Here is a 16060-nt window from a genome sequence, read left to right as displayed (position 1 = left end):
TTGACACTTTAAAAAGAAATATAAATATCTATAACTGAACCAAATCTCGCCCCCCCCCAACAACTTGTTGGTTAAGAATTCCCCAAGAGAGTGGGCCAAGTGGGTCACATGGCGACTGTGTTGTCTTTTTAATCCATTTGGTGGCGGTGGAGATATTGAAGCCGGGAGTGTGGATCCCGCTACAACTCCGGCTTTCTGCCCATTTGTACCTTCAACCCGTCCAGATCAGAGCGAGAGTGAGACCCCTGCAGCAAAGAGACTTCCAAACCCACCTGAGAGGCAAAGGAACGGGGCATCTGGCTGTATCGAAGACACCAGGCGTGGGTGAACGACCAGAGACTGGGGGAGGAAGGAAGAGGGGGGGGGAGTAGGTGTGAGAGGGAGGAGGTGAATCAGGAGCTGAGGGTGGATGGATAGAGAGGCAGACCCCCTGATGCACTGAGATGGGAGCCGCCGGCGGCGCCTGCCTCTTCCCCAGGGCTCACACTCAGCAGCGAGTCCCGCCGCACAGCCGCGCCGACACAGCTCCTCTGACTGAAAGTTTGGGAAAGGGCAGCAGCTTTACTGAGAGCCGGGGCGGCGGAGCCATCTTGAACTGAAATTGGGTTTGAACCGTAAAGTTTACAGAAAACCCCACACTAATTGGGGTGGGGAGAAGAGAGTTAAAGAGGAGGAGGGAGAAGTAAAGCAAGAGTGAGGGGGGAAAGGGCAGAGGAAAAAAAAGTTTTAAAGGAGGGAGAAATGAAATAAAGGTGAGAGGGAGGAAAGTTTGACGGAGTGGAAAAGCAACATGCCAGGCTCCAGCCAGAGGAGGTAAGTGAACTGAGTGAGGGGGCACTAGGTGAGTGAGGGTGAGTGTGTGGGAGGGAAGGAGAGAGCGTTGTGGGGGCACTAGAGTGTGAAGGGGCAGTGTGGGAGGGAGGGGAGTGGGGGCTGAGTGAATGAGGGGGTAGGGAGGGCCACTGGGGTTGAGCGAGGAGGCAGTGGGAGTTGAGGGGCAGTTGGGGCTGAGTGAGGATACTGAGCAGAGAGATTTGGCATTGGGCGGTGGGGGGTATTGGGCACAGAGGAGGCACTGAGTTGGGGGGTAATAGTTCAGAGGATGAGAAGTTGCTGGGACTTTAGCCAGTAGTGGGTATCTGGGAGAATGTGTGCCCGCTGCCCTCTGCTCCTCCTCGCCCTGCTCCTGCTGCCGGCCTCGGGCAGCTTCAGGCTGCACCTCTCCCCGGGGAAGGAGGCGGCCGGGGGACAGGCTCCGCTGGCGAACCTGTCGCTGGGAGCTGCGGGCTGGCTGTACCGGCTGGATGGGGCAGTCAGGCCGGAGCTGAGGCAGCGGCTGGAGTGCTGGCTGCTGCCGCCTGGCCCGCTGCCGCTGTCCGTGCGCCGCCGGGCGGCGGGGCTGAGCCTGCGGGCCCGCCTCGCCGTCTATGTGCACGGCCAGGGCTGCTACACCAAGCACCGGCGGAAAGGTCCGCCGCCGCCGCCCCGCCTGGACATCCAGCTGTCTGCCCGGGCCTCCGGCTCCAGCCCGCACTCCCTCCGTGTCCCCGCCTCGCCCCGGGCCGCCCTCTGCAGCCTCCGGAGGGGCAGCGCCGCTCTCCTGCTGTGGAGTGAGCCGGGCTGCCCGGGGAGCAGGGCAGCCCCCCGCACCAAGAGGAGCGCCAACCGCAGCCCCCAGTTCGAGCTGCCCAGTTACCAGGTGTCGGTGCCCGAGCAGCAGCCGGCTGGCACCCGGGTGATCGTGCTGAGTGCCCGCGACCTGGATGAGGGGGAGGCGGGCCGGCTGGAGTACAGCATGGAGTCGCTGTTTGACAGCAGGTCCACTGACTACTTCCGCATGGACCCCCAGACTGGAGCTGTGAGCACCACCCAGCAACTGGACCGGGAGACCAAGGACACCCATGTCTTTAAAAGTGAGCTTCCCAAACTTTCCCTCTTGTGTCTCTGTCAAAAACTTCAATGCTACAAGTTCAAACCAACTTTCTTCACAGGGTTATTTTCATATCTGCACAGTGTTAATCAGCCCATTTAGTTTAAATAGATATTCTTTTCAAAAAACAGGATTTTTCAGATCTGCCACATTCTTAATCTCCCCTCTTGGTTTAAATAGTTTTTCTTGCAATGAAAACAGGATGTTTCAGATCTGCACATTCTTAATCACCCCTCTTGGTTTAAATCTCCCCCAAAACAGGGGTTTTCAGATCTGCATAGTGTCGATCATAGAATCCCTGCAGTGCAGAAGGAGACCGGTCAGCCCACCAAGTCTGCACCGACAACAATCCCACCCAAGCCCCATTCCCATAACCCATGCATTGACCCTAGTCAGTCTGCTCCCGTTCCCTCTCCCTCCCCTCCCCCACACTAAGGGACAATTTAGCATAGTCAATCCACCAAACTCGCACATCTTTGGACTGTGGGACGAAGCTGGAGCACCCGGAGGAAACCCACACTGACATGGGGAGAATGTGCAGACTCCGCCCAGACAGTGATGCAAGCCAGGAATCGAACCCAGGTCCCTGGTGCTGTGAGACAACAGTGCTAACCACTGTCGCGTCTCTTGGTTTAAATAATTTTTATCAATAAAACAGGGTTTTTCGTATCTGCATAGTGTCAATCACACCTTTTTATTTAAATATTTTGATTATTATTGTCACATGTATTGAGATAGTGAAAAATATTGTTTCTTTTTGCACCATGCAAACAAAATACACCATTCGTAGAGTACACGGGAGAAAAAAAGAGAGGGTGCAATATGTAGTTATACAGTTAGAGCTAGGGTGTAGAGAAAGATCAACTTAATACAAAGTAGATCCATTCAAAAGTCTGACAACTGGGGAAAAGCTGTTTTTCTTTTTTAAATAGAAATAGTTTTTTCCTTTTTAAACCCCAGACCAGGCTTTCCAGATCTGCGTGGTTTCAGTCACCCTTTTTGATTTAAATATTCCAATTTGATTTATTATTGTCACATCTATTGAGATAGATACAGATGCTTCTTGCATGCTATGCAGACAAAACGTACCATTCGTAGAGTACATGGGGGAGAAGGAAAGGAGAGGGTGCTGAATGTAGTGTTACAGTCATAGCTGTCAATCCATAGAATTAGAGGAATGCTGATATTTAGATGTTGATAGGATAGGGGAGGGAAACAGGAAGGACTGAAGAAGCTATGCAGAGATTTCAAAATCAGGATGTGAGTCTTAAATTTAAAACTTTGCTGAACTGGGAGTTCATGTAGGTTCTGTGAGCACAGAGAAAATAGATGATTGCTACTTGGTCCAAGTTAGGATATGGACAGAACTTTGGATGTTGTTGAATTTATGGTGAGCAGAATATGAGAGGCTGGGAGGAGTGTGTTGAAATAGTCAAGACCAGAGGCAACAAAAGCATGAATTGAGGGTTTCAGCAGCAGATGAGCGACCTGCAGTTTAAAATATCTGGTACTGCACACTGACTGTTGATTAAAAGTGTCATTTTTATGAGTTAGCCTTCATCAAATAACAAATCATCACAGTTTAGGTATCAGGGAAATACAAGGTTTTGAGTCTGGTTGCCAGTAGGTTGCTTTTTCCCTTTTAATCATTTTCTTCTTACTTTGAATTCGTATTGTCAATGTGGGATACAATTCCACAGACCTTCTCTCACCCCTGGTACTGTGCAGACGTGATCAAATATCTTGTGTGAGCCTAAGCAGTGAGCATTGCTAAATTGTTTATACAAATGAAGCCTTCCAGGATTTAATTGTTTTGGGGTTTTTTTTGGTACAATAATGAAATGAAACTGAAATGTCTCTCATCAACTTGACTTATTGTGCAAAATTTGTATTGCTCAGCAATACAAAGTTTAACATTGATTTTGTCATTTAGGCGTATCATTAATGCCACTGGTAATATTGTAAATTTAATATTAACTTTTAGAAATCTTTCAGCAGAGAGAGAGCAGGGATAGCAGACTAATTGCATAGCTGTTTCAAAGAGTTGGCACGCACACGTGATGGGCCAAATGGTCTCTTCCTGTACCATCAGAGTGCTCTGCAACAAGTCACATGGGCTCCTGTGACAGCACCTTTCAAACCTGACCACTTGGAAGGACAAAGGCAGCAGATGCATGGGAGAACTACCATCTGCAAGTTCCCCACCCAAGTCACACACCATCCTGATTAGAACTATAATGTTGTTCCTTCACTCACTTGGTACACTCCTGGGACTCCCTTCTGAACCACATTGTGGGTATTTTTATAATGCAAGGACAAGTGCAATCTAAGAAAATAGCTCACCACCACCTTCTCAAGGGCACTAAGTGTTGCACTATGAAAGCTAGTCTAACCAGCACTGTTCACATCCCATGAATGAGTTTAAAAACATAATAAAGTTTAACAATGTAGGCTTCCGATTTGTTATTTTTTTGTTACCCAAACAGTACTGCAGCCCTCAAGGGGGTAAAGGACAAGACTAGTGAATGTATCATTAGTCCTTAACTTGTGACTGAAAGTTCATTGTTATGTGATTGTTTTTAAGTTTCTTATATGTTGTTTAAAATGAAAGCTACTTCCCACAGCACCAGCAGCATCTGTTTAATTTAGAATCATCAATAAAAGTCGAGAGTTTACTCATTTCTGTCAATGCTGTGTCAGATTTGTATAAAAATAAGTAATGACTGTAGAAGGTATTATTTAATCTTTCATATTGCTGCTTTTGACTTGAGTGAGCTGCATCAAAGACATTCATTCCTACAACATAATCTCAGAGATAGGGGTTCCCATTGACCAGTAAATATGCTTCACTGTAATAGATAATTCTCCCCGGTTCAGGCAACAATCAAAGCTGATTTCACCACCAGAGATCAAAATTTAACATGTTGCCTGTCATATCCTTTTTAAACATATGAAATTAGCCTGCATCATGTGTCTCAAGTGCATAGCACCTCCTGTGCTCACCATTTTACCTGGCACAATTCCAAAAGTAATGGTTCATTGACAAAGGTGGAACAGAATCGATGTTTCAGGGTATCTTGCCCACAGTTTCTAAGCAACATAGAACCAAAATCGTGAGTGAGTTTATCACGAAGTGGAACGAAGTTTAGAATATAGCAGGAGCATTCAGAATCTAGTGTAAATACCACATAATAAGACAAACTGCAATCCTTGGGCAGTGATGTTTATTTTTGCACTTGCTAGTTGGCTAGATTGTATTGCACTGTGAGAAAATGAAATGTCACAGCCTTTAAGGGTGGAGAGTGAAATTGCAGACACTATTTATTACCTGATGGGTGGTGTTTCATGCCATATAATTTTATAAATTGCGATAATCCAAATATCCTCACTTAGTTTTACACTATTTTCCAACTATTTCCATCCTCTAATTCAGACATATTATTTTGGATATGGTAGTTCATCTTTTGATATATTCTTTAATGTCAGAGTAGAAAGTGTAAAAGATACTTTGTTCTTGAAGCAGTCGTTTTAAGATTGAGCAACAAAAGTGGAAAGTGAAGGGAAGATTAAACAAATCAAGGAAGAGTGGTGGAGCATACAAAAATTGAGTTTTCAAAGCCTGAAGATTGATAGAACAAAAACAGACTGCAGGGACATAAGGCCAGTTTTGTTGTCTTGAGTTTGAGTAACAGACTGCAAAGTGTATTGATTCCACAACAGTGAAATCCAAGCAGGAGGATGAGCATGCAGGTAAATTGTTTTTACTTGGGAAGAAAGGTCATCGGAGCATTGATTGTATCAGTATCCCAAAAACAAAGGAAACCAAAAATAGATGGGAAGCCACTTGACAGAAACTTTTAATGGTCATTTTGACTTCTTGTATGTCAGTACTGTAGCTACATATTCACACTGTTAACCTTAAAACTTATCAGGTCTGTGATGAATCCTACTGATAATTTTAATCATTTCAAGTGAGCCCAGGACCACTCATTTACAAGTGTTTTGTTTCTAGTTAATATTTATTTGAGGAGGGAATTTGTCCCTGTCTGTCCAATTGTAAGTTACAGTGATGGGTAATATGGCTTTGCAAACCAGTGAACAAGCTGAGGTGCCACTGATTTTTTTTTTAAGTGATTCTTTGTCGGAGTTTATTTGAAGAATGTGTCAAATGTCATTTGATTGCTGAATCTCAGAAGCACTGGAGCAGTTGATTTCAGCAAATTGAGCAACTTAAACAAACGAAAAATGATTGCAGTGTTATTTTTTGTGTACTGGCTAAAAAGGTGTGCTGTATGGTAATTGTTCTGGGTCCAGACCTCTGCTGCACTGCTACTTTGAAGCCATTCAAGAGATGAGGTGAAACTCAGGACAGGAAGCTTTGGTATCTACCTATCGCTCTCTAGTCCTAAACGTGAGCTATACAAACTGTAGATTTATCAGCCCAAAGCACGCCTTTTTAAAACCCTACCCCAAATTCCAATTTGTGTTTGATAAGATTACCACCATACTCTACGTAACTTGTGTAGTTGTTCCAGGGATGGATACATTTGCACTCATTCTCTTCGTCTATTTAATTAACCTCAGACAGATAAGTGGCTAATTACTTATAGTATTGATATTTTAAAATTGTGGTTTTACATCTTTTGATTTCACAGTTGTTATCATTTAATCCATTTGCCATGTATCTATGCTTGCATGCAGCTATTGTTTATGGTTTTGCAACAATGTGCACTTTTCTGTATGGCCCATTTTCATATGTGTTTGGTATCCACTAAATTGCAACAATTACCATGGTCTCTGGTGTAGTCCCGGAGGATTGGAGGATAGCGAATGTTGTCCCATTGTTTAAGAAGGGGAACAGAGACTTTGCCGGGAATTATAGACCGGTGAGTCTTACTTCTGTTGTGGGCAAGGTTTTAGAAAAAATTATTAGGGATAGGATTTATAGTTATTTGGAGTGTAATGAATTGATTAGAAATAGTCAGCATGGTTTTGTAGCAGGTAGGTCGTGCCTTACTAACCTTATTGAGTTTTTTGAGAAGGTGACCAAAGAGGTGGATGGGGGTAAGGCAGTTGACGTGGTATATATGGATTTTAGTAAGGCGTTCGATAAGGTTCACCATGGTAGGCTTCTGCAGAAAATGCAGATGTATGGGATTGTGGGTAATCTAGGAAGTTGGATCAGGAATTGGCTATCAGATAGGAGACAGAGGGTGGTGGTGGATGGTAAATATTCATCATGGAGTGCAGTTACGAGTGGTGTGCCTCAGGGATCTGTTTTGGGGCCACTGTTGTTTGTAATTTTTATTAATGATCTGGATGAGGGTATAGTTGGGTGGATTAGTAAATTTGCTGATGACACCAAAGTTGGAGGTGTGGTAGATTGTGAGGAAGGGTGTCATAGTCTGCAGGGAGACTTAGATAGGTTGCAGAGCTGGGCCGAGAGGTGGCGGATGGAATTTAATGCGGAGAAGTGTGAGGTAATTCACTTTGGTAGGAGCAACAGATGTGTCGAGTATAGGGCTAACGGGAGGACTTTGAATAGTGTGGATGAACAGAGGGATCTAGGTGTGTGTGTACATAGATCCCTGAAAGTTGGGAATCAAGTAGATAAGGTTGTCAAGAAGGCGTACGGTGTCTTGGCGTTTATTGGTAGGGGGATTGAATTTAGGAGTCGCAGTGTAATGTTGCAACTGTACACTACTCTAGTGCGGCCGCACTTGGAGTACTGTGTGCAGTTCTGGTCCCCGCATTACAAGAAGGATGTGGAGGCGTTGGAGAGGGTGCAGAGGAGGTTTACTAGGATGTTGCCTGGTATGGTGGGGAGGTCCTATGAGGAGAGACTGAGGGATCTAGGGTTGTTTTCGTTGGGAAGAAGGCGGCTAAGAGGGGATCTTATTGAAACATATAAGATGATTAGGGGTTTAGATAGGGTGGATAGTGATAGCCTTTTTCCTCGGATGGAGAAAGGTAGCACGAGGGGGCATGACTTTAAATTAAGGGGGGGTAGCTACAGGACGGATGTCAGGGGTAGGTTCTTTACCCAGCGGGTGGTGAGGGATTGGAATGCCCTGCCTGCTGCAGTTGTAGATGCGTCTAGTTTGGGGGCGTTTAAGAGATCTCTGGATAGGTTTATGGACGAAAAGGGATTGGTATAGGCTAGTGGGTCATTGTTTTTGTAACTGGTCGGCGCAACATCGTGGGCCGAAGGGCCTGTTCTGCGCTGTAATGTTCTATGTTCTATGTTCTATGTTCTTAGTTCTTTTAAAACCCTTACAGAATGAATTAGATCTTATTTGAATTGTAAATATTTTGATAAGTAACTGCTAACACTTCATATTTGCATAAAGTATTTTAACATTGCAAAGTCTTTCATGGCACTTCACAACTCTGGGGGTAGGGGCAGAATTATATGTTGAACAAAAAATGAGAGCGTAGCAGTAGAAGTAACATTTGAGGACATGTTTTGTGATTGAAAGAGCAAGACTAAGGTAATAAGGATTGGGGGGCAGTTCCACAGTCCATTTATTTGTGGTTTGAGACTGGGCTGTATAAAGATACCAACAGCAATGATGATTATTTTTCTTTCTTTTTTCTAAGGGGAAATTGTTGCTCAGTGTAGTTGGATATTGTCTTCACCTTGTTCAGAAGGTCACTTCTGTGACCTTTCTTCCCAAGTAAAACCATTCACCTGCATGCTAATCCTCCCCCTTGTATTTCACTGATGTGGAATCAATATGTTTTGTGATCTGTTACTCAAACCGAGGACAACAAGACTGGCCTTTTTATTTCCCCTGTCTTTTTTTTGCTCCCTCAATCTTCATCCCTGATCAGGCAGAGTGTGCCCCAGTTTGACATTTCCTCTGAAATGATGCATCTTGGTCAATCCAGCATGTTTTTGCAGTACTGAAATCTCAGTTCAAACCCATAACCTTCCATATCAGAGGTAGCAGCACTACAAATTGGCAATTTTGGTCAGTAACTAATTTGAGCTGTGATAAACAAAGGTAGAGTTTTCCTACGTGGGAGAAAATCAGAGCGAGCAGTATTCTGGGTGCACTGTCCATCAGACATCATATGATGATTGCAGTGTGTGGCTTAGTACTAAGCCACCCAGACTAGAAAGTTACTGCAGATAATTCCTGATCTTTGCTTATTTGACTGACCTTTAGGCAGAACGCCTAGAAATGATTCACTGAATGTAAAATGATTCACTGAAGAGTTTATAATTTTTGCCAGCATGTTTTTTTTAATCGTTTTCCCTTTCTTTACTTTTTCAAAGTTACTGCATATGACAATGGAACCCCACGTCGAATGGGTACCGCCATCCTTACTGTGACTGTCAGTGACACTAATGACCACGTCCCGCTCTTTGAACTATCCGAGTACAGGGAAGTCATTCGGGAGAATGTGGAGGTGGGCTATGAAGTGCTGACTATTCGAGCAACTGATAGTGATGCACCTTCCAACGCTAACATGCTGTACCGTATTGTCAACCATAATGGAAATAACTCTGTCTTTGAGATTGACACCAGATCTGGGATTGTAAGGACCAGAGGGGTCATAGATCGGGAATTGGTGGCTGAATACCAATTAATTGTGGAGGCAAACGATCAAGGGAAAGATCCTGGTCCTCTGAGTGCCACAGCAACTGTTTATATAACCGTGGAAGACGAGAATGACAACTCCCCTCAATTCAGTGAGAAGCGGTATGTTGTCCAAGTGCCTGAAAATGTTCCTGTCAATACCAAAATCCTGCAGGTCAAAGCTACTGATCGAGATAAAGGGAATAATGCGATAATTCACTACAGCATAGTGAGTGGAAATATAAGAGGTCAATTCTACATAGATTCTGTAAATGGAAATATTGACATCATCAACCCATTGGATTATGAATCAACCAGAGAATACACCCTTCGAATTAAAGCCCAAGATGGTGGAAGGCCGCCTTTGATTAATAGCACTGGTTTGGTCATGATACAAGTGATTGATGTGAATGATAATGCCCCAATATTTGTAAGCACGCCTTTTCAGGCCACAGTGTTAGAGAATGTTGCTATTGGCTACTCAGTCATTCACGTCCAGGCTATTGATGCTGACTCTGGTGACAATGCTCGTTTGGAATACAGACTGGTTGACACACCCCCAGACTTCCCACTTGTTATTAGTAACAACACAGGGTGGATAACAGTCGCTATGGAATTGGACCGAGAGATGACCGAGTTTTATTCTTTTGGTGTAGAAGCTAGAGATAATGGAATCCCATCCATGTCTTCCTCCGCTGGGATCAGCATCACTGTATTGGATGTGAATGACAATAACCCTACCTTCACGGAGAGAGTTTACTACCTAAGGCTGAATGAAGATGCTCCTGTGGGTAGCAGCGTGTTGACTGTCACAGCGATTGACAGGGATGTTAACAGTGTGGTCACGTATCAAATATCAAGTGGCAACACGAGAAACCGATTTTCAATAACCAGCCAAAGTGGTGGTGGGCTGATCACTTTAGCTTTGCCCCTAGATTACAAACAGGAGAGGCAGTATGTTCTCACAGTTACTGCTTCAGATGGAACTCGGTTGGACACAGTTCAGGTCTATGTCAATGTCACTGATGCTAACACACACAGACCAGTGTTCCAGAGCTCCCACTACACAGTCAGCATCAATGAGGACAAACCAGTTGGCACAACTGTGGTGATCATCAGTGCTTCTGATGAAGATACAGGGGAGAATGCCAGGATAACGTATATCATGGAGGACAACTTTCCCCAGTTTAAAATTAACCCAGACACTGGAACTATAACCACACAGATGGAGCTAGACTATGAAGATCAGGCATCATACACATTGGCAATAACAGCAAGAGATAATGGAATCCCACAGAAATCTGATACTACATATGTTGAAATTCTGGTTAATGATGCTAATGATAACAACCCTCAGTTTGTGCGAGACTTGTACCAGGGCACGGTATATGAGGACGTTCCTTTGTCAACTAGCGTACTGCAGATTTCAGCCACTGATCGCGATTCAGGACTCAATGGAAGAGTGTCTTACACGTTCCAAGGTGGCGATGATGGAGATGGGGATTTCTACATTGAGCCTTCATCAGGGATTATTCGAACTGGGAGGAAGTTGGATAGAGAGAATGTTCCAGTTTATAATTTGAGAGTCTTTGCTGTAGACAAAGGCAGCCCACCACTAAAGGCCTCGGTGAATGTCCAGATTACAGTGCTTGATGTAAATGATAATGCTCCTGCTTTTGAAGAGGATGAGTTTGATATTTATATTGAAGAAAACAGTCCTGTTGGCTCATCAGTGGCCAGGATCACAGCAACAGATCCTGATGAGGGAACAAATGCACAAATAATGTACCAGATTGTGGAAGGAAACATTCCTGAGGTTTTCCAGTTGGATATGTTTACTGGAGATCTCATTGCTCTCTCTGATTTGGATTATGAAACCAAAACTGAATATATCATTGTGGTCCAGGCCACCTCAGCACCTTTGGTCAATCGAGCTACAATCCACGTTCGACTTGTGGATAAAAATGACAATGCTCCAGTGCTTAGGAATTTTGAGATCATCTTTAACAACTATGTGACCAACAAGTCAAACAGCTTTCCCTCTGGGGTGATTGGGAAGATTCCAGCCTATGACCCGGATGTATCAGATCATCTTTTTTACACCTTTGTCGAGGGCAATGAGCTTAACCTTTTGATTTTGGACCAAAACACTGGACACCTTAAACTGAGCCAAGACTTGGACAATAACAGACCTTTAGAAGCGAACCTAAAGATCTCTGTTACAGGTAAGAAGACAAAACTCATCCCTCTAGTAGTTCAATGTGTAGTGAAAACTTTGAGGAATTGACATGAAATAGATAACTTAAGCTTAACTTAGTTTATGAAGAGATGGGCAAATCTTTAATGTACAATGTCGATGGTGCTTCGCTCTGTTACCTTTTAACTATTGCTGCACTTCAATGCAACTTTGCAAGTTAGCAGCATCCTGTAATTTTATATTTTGGTGGCGTTTCAGTTATGTTAGCTTATGTTGGAATGTAGTCACTTTGAGATAAAGAGAACGTAAAAGGGGGAAATGGTTACTTCAAAACATTTTGCAGGTATTTTTCTAAGCTTGGATTTCATATTCAATTTATTTGATCAAATTTATATTATTTTGATCAAAGATAAATATTTTAAAAACTAATCTTTGGATTTAAAGTTAAATGTGCTTTTCTTGACAATGCAATGGAAGTTATTTCCATTTGAGTTGGTGATTTTTGAAACTGCCTTACTAAACAATGCATTATTTGAGAGAACAGCTTGCTGTATGATGTGCCAAGCAATGGATTTTTATAGTTAATGCCTCGCTATTATCAAGTTTAAAAAACCAAAAGTATACCTGTTTTATAAATGTGGTTTGAGTAATTCGGAGGAAATAATGCTAGTTTTAAATTGTCAAACATGAAGCCAATTGAGTCCTTTGACAATCAAGTATTTATGTGGATATTTCCATATTGATTTTCCATGCGGGCTGATTCAAGTTTACATGTTTCTCTCTTAATGACTGGTTCTCTGTAAGGCTGAATGTATTGCAGTTTTGGTGGCCTTGGACTGAATTCAAATTTGACTTGCACAATTTAAAATCATGATTACTCTCATTAACAACATATTGTGATAGGCTAAAAATGACTGTTTATCGTTCCCTGTTTGTCTGTCTTCTCTGTTTTGAATTTTGAAAATGCAACAAAACAAAGATATGACCGCTCAACAATGGAGCTAATTCTCGCTTAAATTATGTCAATGATTTCACCTAACATTACCAATGGATTGACTATGATATAGTCTTGGAACCAAGAGTCTAATCTTTTGAATTGAGTGTAGTGACTATTTTGTTGCTTTAACTCCTGTAAACAGGAAACATTCCAGTTATAGAGTTTAAAGTCTCTCATCTTTATCAAGTGAAGTGCTGTTTACATAGTTTCCCATACATTCAGGAAGAGGGGCACAAGCTGGTTAACACATAAGAAAGGGGAGAATTTGTCTTGACAAAGTATGTAGAGATGTCATAATCCATCTTCTTTTAGACTGCATTCAGAGTTACCAGTGCCATTCTCCTACAAGACTGAAAAGGGAGGAAGTCGTTTTAGTATACTCTTAAGCTATATCAAAACATTTTTGTTCACACCTCCAATTCTTTTGACTTGTTCTGGTGTCGATCAAATCTCAGTAGCAGGAAGTTTAATTCTTAGTGGTTTTGGAGAGTGTATTAATGAAGTCCATTTTAATTACCAGTAACTGCGATTCCATTTTGGAATAAATGCTATTTGTGTTGGTTAATTATTTTCCTCCTGCATATTTTGTTTTATTGCTCTTTTTCTTAAGAGTGGACAATACATTTGTTCCAAATTTGATTCTTTTCTTCAAGATGCTATTTGCCTTTACCAGTTTTTCTTGGAGGATGTTATAAAGAATGATTTGTCTTTGTATGACACACATTGTCAGCAGTGCATTCTAAAATGTTTGAAGACCAATAATGTAGGAAAATGGGGCAGCCAATTTATGCATAGTCTCACAAGCAGTAAGTAAGATAAGATGTTTAATTTGTTTTCTCTTGGTGATGCTGGTTGAGTTGCTGGGGACAGTGAGAGAACACAAAGTGCGTAAATAACTCAGCAGGCCTGGCCGCACCTGTAGAGAGTGGCTGGGTTATTATGACTCGAGTCATTAACTCTATTTCTCTTTCTCTGATGTGGAGATGCTGGCGTTGGACTGGGGTAAGCACAATAAGAAGTCTCACAACACCAGGTTAAAGTCCAACAGGTTTATTTGATGGCACAAGCTTTCAGACTGCTGCTCCCTCATTAGGTGAGTGAGAGTTCTGTTCACAAACAGGGCATATAAAGACACAAACTCAATTTACAAAATAATGGTTGGAATGCGAGTCTTTACAGTAATCAAGTCTTAAAGGTACAGACAATGTGAGTGGAGAGAGGGTTAAGCACATGTTAAAGAGATGTGTATTGTCTCCAGCCAGGACAGTTAGTGAGTACAGACAGCTGTCTGCACCTTTTAAGACTTGATTAAGATTTGAGTAAAGACTCGCACTCCAACCATTATTTTGTAAATTGAGTTTGTGTCGTTATATCCCCTGTTTGTGAACAGAACCCCCACTCACCTGATGAAGGAACAGCACTCTGAAAGCTTGTGGCTTGTACTACCAAATAAACCTGTTGGACTTTAACCTGGTGTTGTGAGACTTCTTACTCTCTTTCTCTGGACAGTTGCCTTCAGGCCTGCTGAGTTTTAACAGGACTTTCTGCTATTATTTCAGATTTTCAGCATTTGCAGTGTTTTAGTTCTATTTATATTGCAGAGAGAACATCCTTGTTCCTCTTCTGAGAGTAACGCCATTAGATATTTTTATATACACGTGAGCAGGAAGGTTTCTCACCTTTAGTTTAATATCTAAGCTGGGAAATGAAATTTTAAGTTGGAGGATTGTAAACCATGAAGAAATGCATTAACCTAAAACCTCTGAAGAAATAGATCCACGGCTAAGCCGCAATATTGTCCATTGATTGGGCAATCAAACCCAAGATGTAGATGTAATTTTGGCAAATTAAGGAGGGAAAACCAAAATTAGAGAGACAATGGATCACTTTTTTTTCTGATTCGTAGAAAAAAATTCCATCTCTTCAGAATGTGTTCTAAAATTATACTGGAATCTCTGTCAAGGAAGAGTGGATAACACATATCTTCAGTGCTATTTCTGCTCTACCAGGTTTGCTGTAGGTTGGGATATAGGTTACCATTACCAGCTTCAAGTCCCAGAGTCAAATTATGAGCTTTGATGCTGTGCACAATCTAGTAGTCTGGCGGAAAGTGGTTCAAACTTTTTCTGTGACTGTATTGTGAATGGAAGTGGTCCAAGATCCCAGATTAGAACACATGATGTCTCTCAAATTGGCATTTTCAATTCTTGGGTTGTCAGATTTGCAGCACTTGGGCAGTAAACTGTAACACTTAGTGTGGACATCACACTGTGATCAATCACTTACTATCCTTATGACTGGGAAAGAAATGGGATAAAACACCTCTGTTTTATTGATCGTTGTAACTTCTGTAAGAGCAATTCTGCTTTTTCTCTGTAATATGGTGACTAGTGGAGTGCCCCAGGGGTCGGTGCTGGGGCCTCAGCTTTTTACCATTTATATAGATGATCTGGAGGAGGGAACCGAGTGTAGGGTGTCGAAATTTGCTGATGACACCAAGATTGGGGGAACGGCAAATTGTGCGGAGGGTGTGGAGAGTCTGCAGAAGGATCTAGATAGGCTGGGCAAATGGGCCAGGAAATGGCAAATGGAATTTAATGTTGGCAAGTGTGAGGTGGTCCACTTTGGTAGGAAGAATGGTAGGAAAGACTATTACTTACGGGGCGAAAAACTGCAGCAGGCGACGGTGCAGAGGGACCTCGGGGTCCTTGTGCATGAGTCGCAAAAACCCAGCTTGCAGGTGCAGCAGGTGGTCAGGAAGGCGAATGGGATGCTGGCCTTCGTAGCGAGGGGGATTGAATATAAAAGTAGGGAGGACTTGCTGCAGCTGTATAGGGCATTGGTGAGGCCGCAGCTGGAGTACTGTGTGCAGTTTTGGGCGCCGCACCTGCGCAAAGATATTTTGGCCTTGGAGGGAGTGCAGAGGAGGTTTACTAGGCTGATACCGGAGTTGAGGGGGTTGAGCTACGAGGAGAGGCTGAATAAACTGGGCTTGTACTCGTTAGAGTTTAGAAGAATGAGGGGAGATCTCATTGAGACGTATAAGATGATGAATGGGATGGATAGGATAGAGGTGGAGAGACTCTTCCCGCTCAAAAAAGACAGTAGGACTAGGGGGCACAGCCTCAAGATAAAAGGGGGGCGGTTTAGAACGGAGTTGAGGAGGAACTTCTTCACTCAAAGGGTGGTGAATCTCTGGAATTCTCTGCCTGTTGAAGTGGTGGAGGCTGCCTCGCTAAATATTTTTAAGACGCGGGTTGATGGGTTTTTGATAAGAGAGGGGATTGAGGGTTATGGGGAGAGGGCGGGAAAGTGGAACTGAGCAGCGACAGATCAGCCATGATCTTATT

The 16060-nt window shown here is 43.1% G+C and overlaps 1 protein-coding gene across 6 annotated transcripts in view; it reads left to right on the top strand.

Moving 5' to 3' along the window:
• The first annotated feature begins 203 nt into the window (after positions 1–203).
• Positions 204–16060, top strand: part of celsr1a (cadherin EGF LAG seven-pass G-type receptor 1a) — a 312332-nt gene continuing 296475 nt past the window's right edge. For 3 of the 6 annotated variants that reach the window (XM_080207360.1, XM_080207357.1, XM_080207356.1), the window contains exons 1-2: positions 1027–1913; positions 9213–11741. In XM_080207360.1, the coding sequence (XP_080063486.1) occupies positions 1148–1913; positions 9213–11741 (3295 nt within the window). In that variant the 5' untranslated portion in view covers positions 1027–1147. Of the gene's footprint in view, positions 814–1025; positions 1914–9212; positions 11742–16060 lie in introns of those variants that run through there. The other 3 variants (XM_080207361.1, XM_080207358.1, XM_080207359.1) reach the window with 3 other exon arrangements.

The sequence above is a fragment of the Carcharhinus amblyrhynchos genome, chromosome 19 (assembly GCF_965287045.1).
Source record: "Carcharhinus amblyrhynchos chromosome 19, sCarAmb.v2.hapA, whole genome shotgun sequence".
In the NCBI taxonomy this organism is placed as follows: Eukaryota; Metazoa; Chordata; class Chondrichthyes; order Carcharhiniformes; family Carcharhinidae; genus Carcharhinus; species Carcharhinus amblyrhynchos.
The sequence above is the reverse complement of the archived record's forward strand: the minus strand, read 5'-3'. Positions and strand labels throughout refer to the sequence as shown.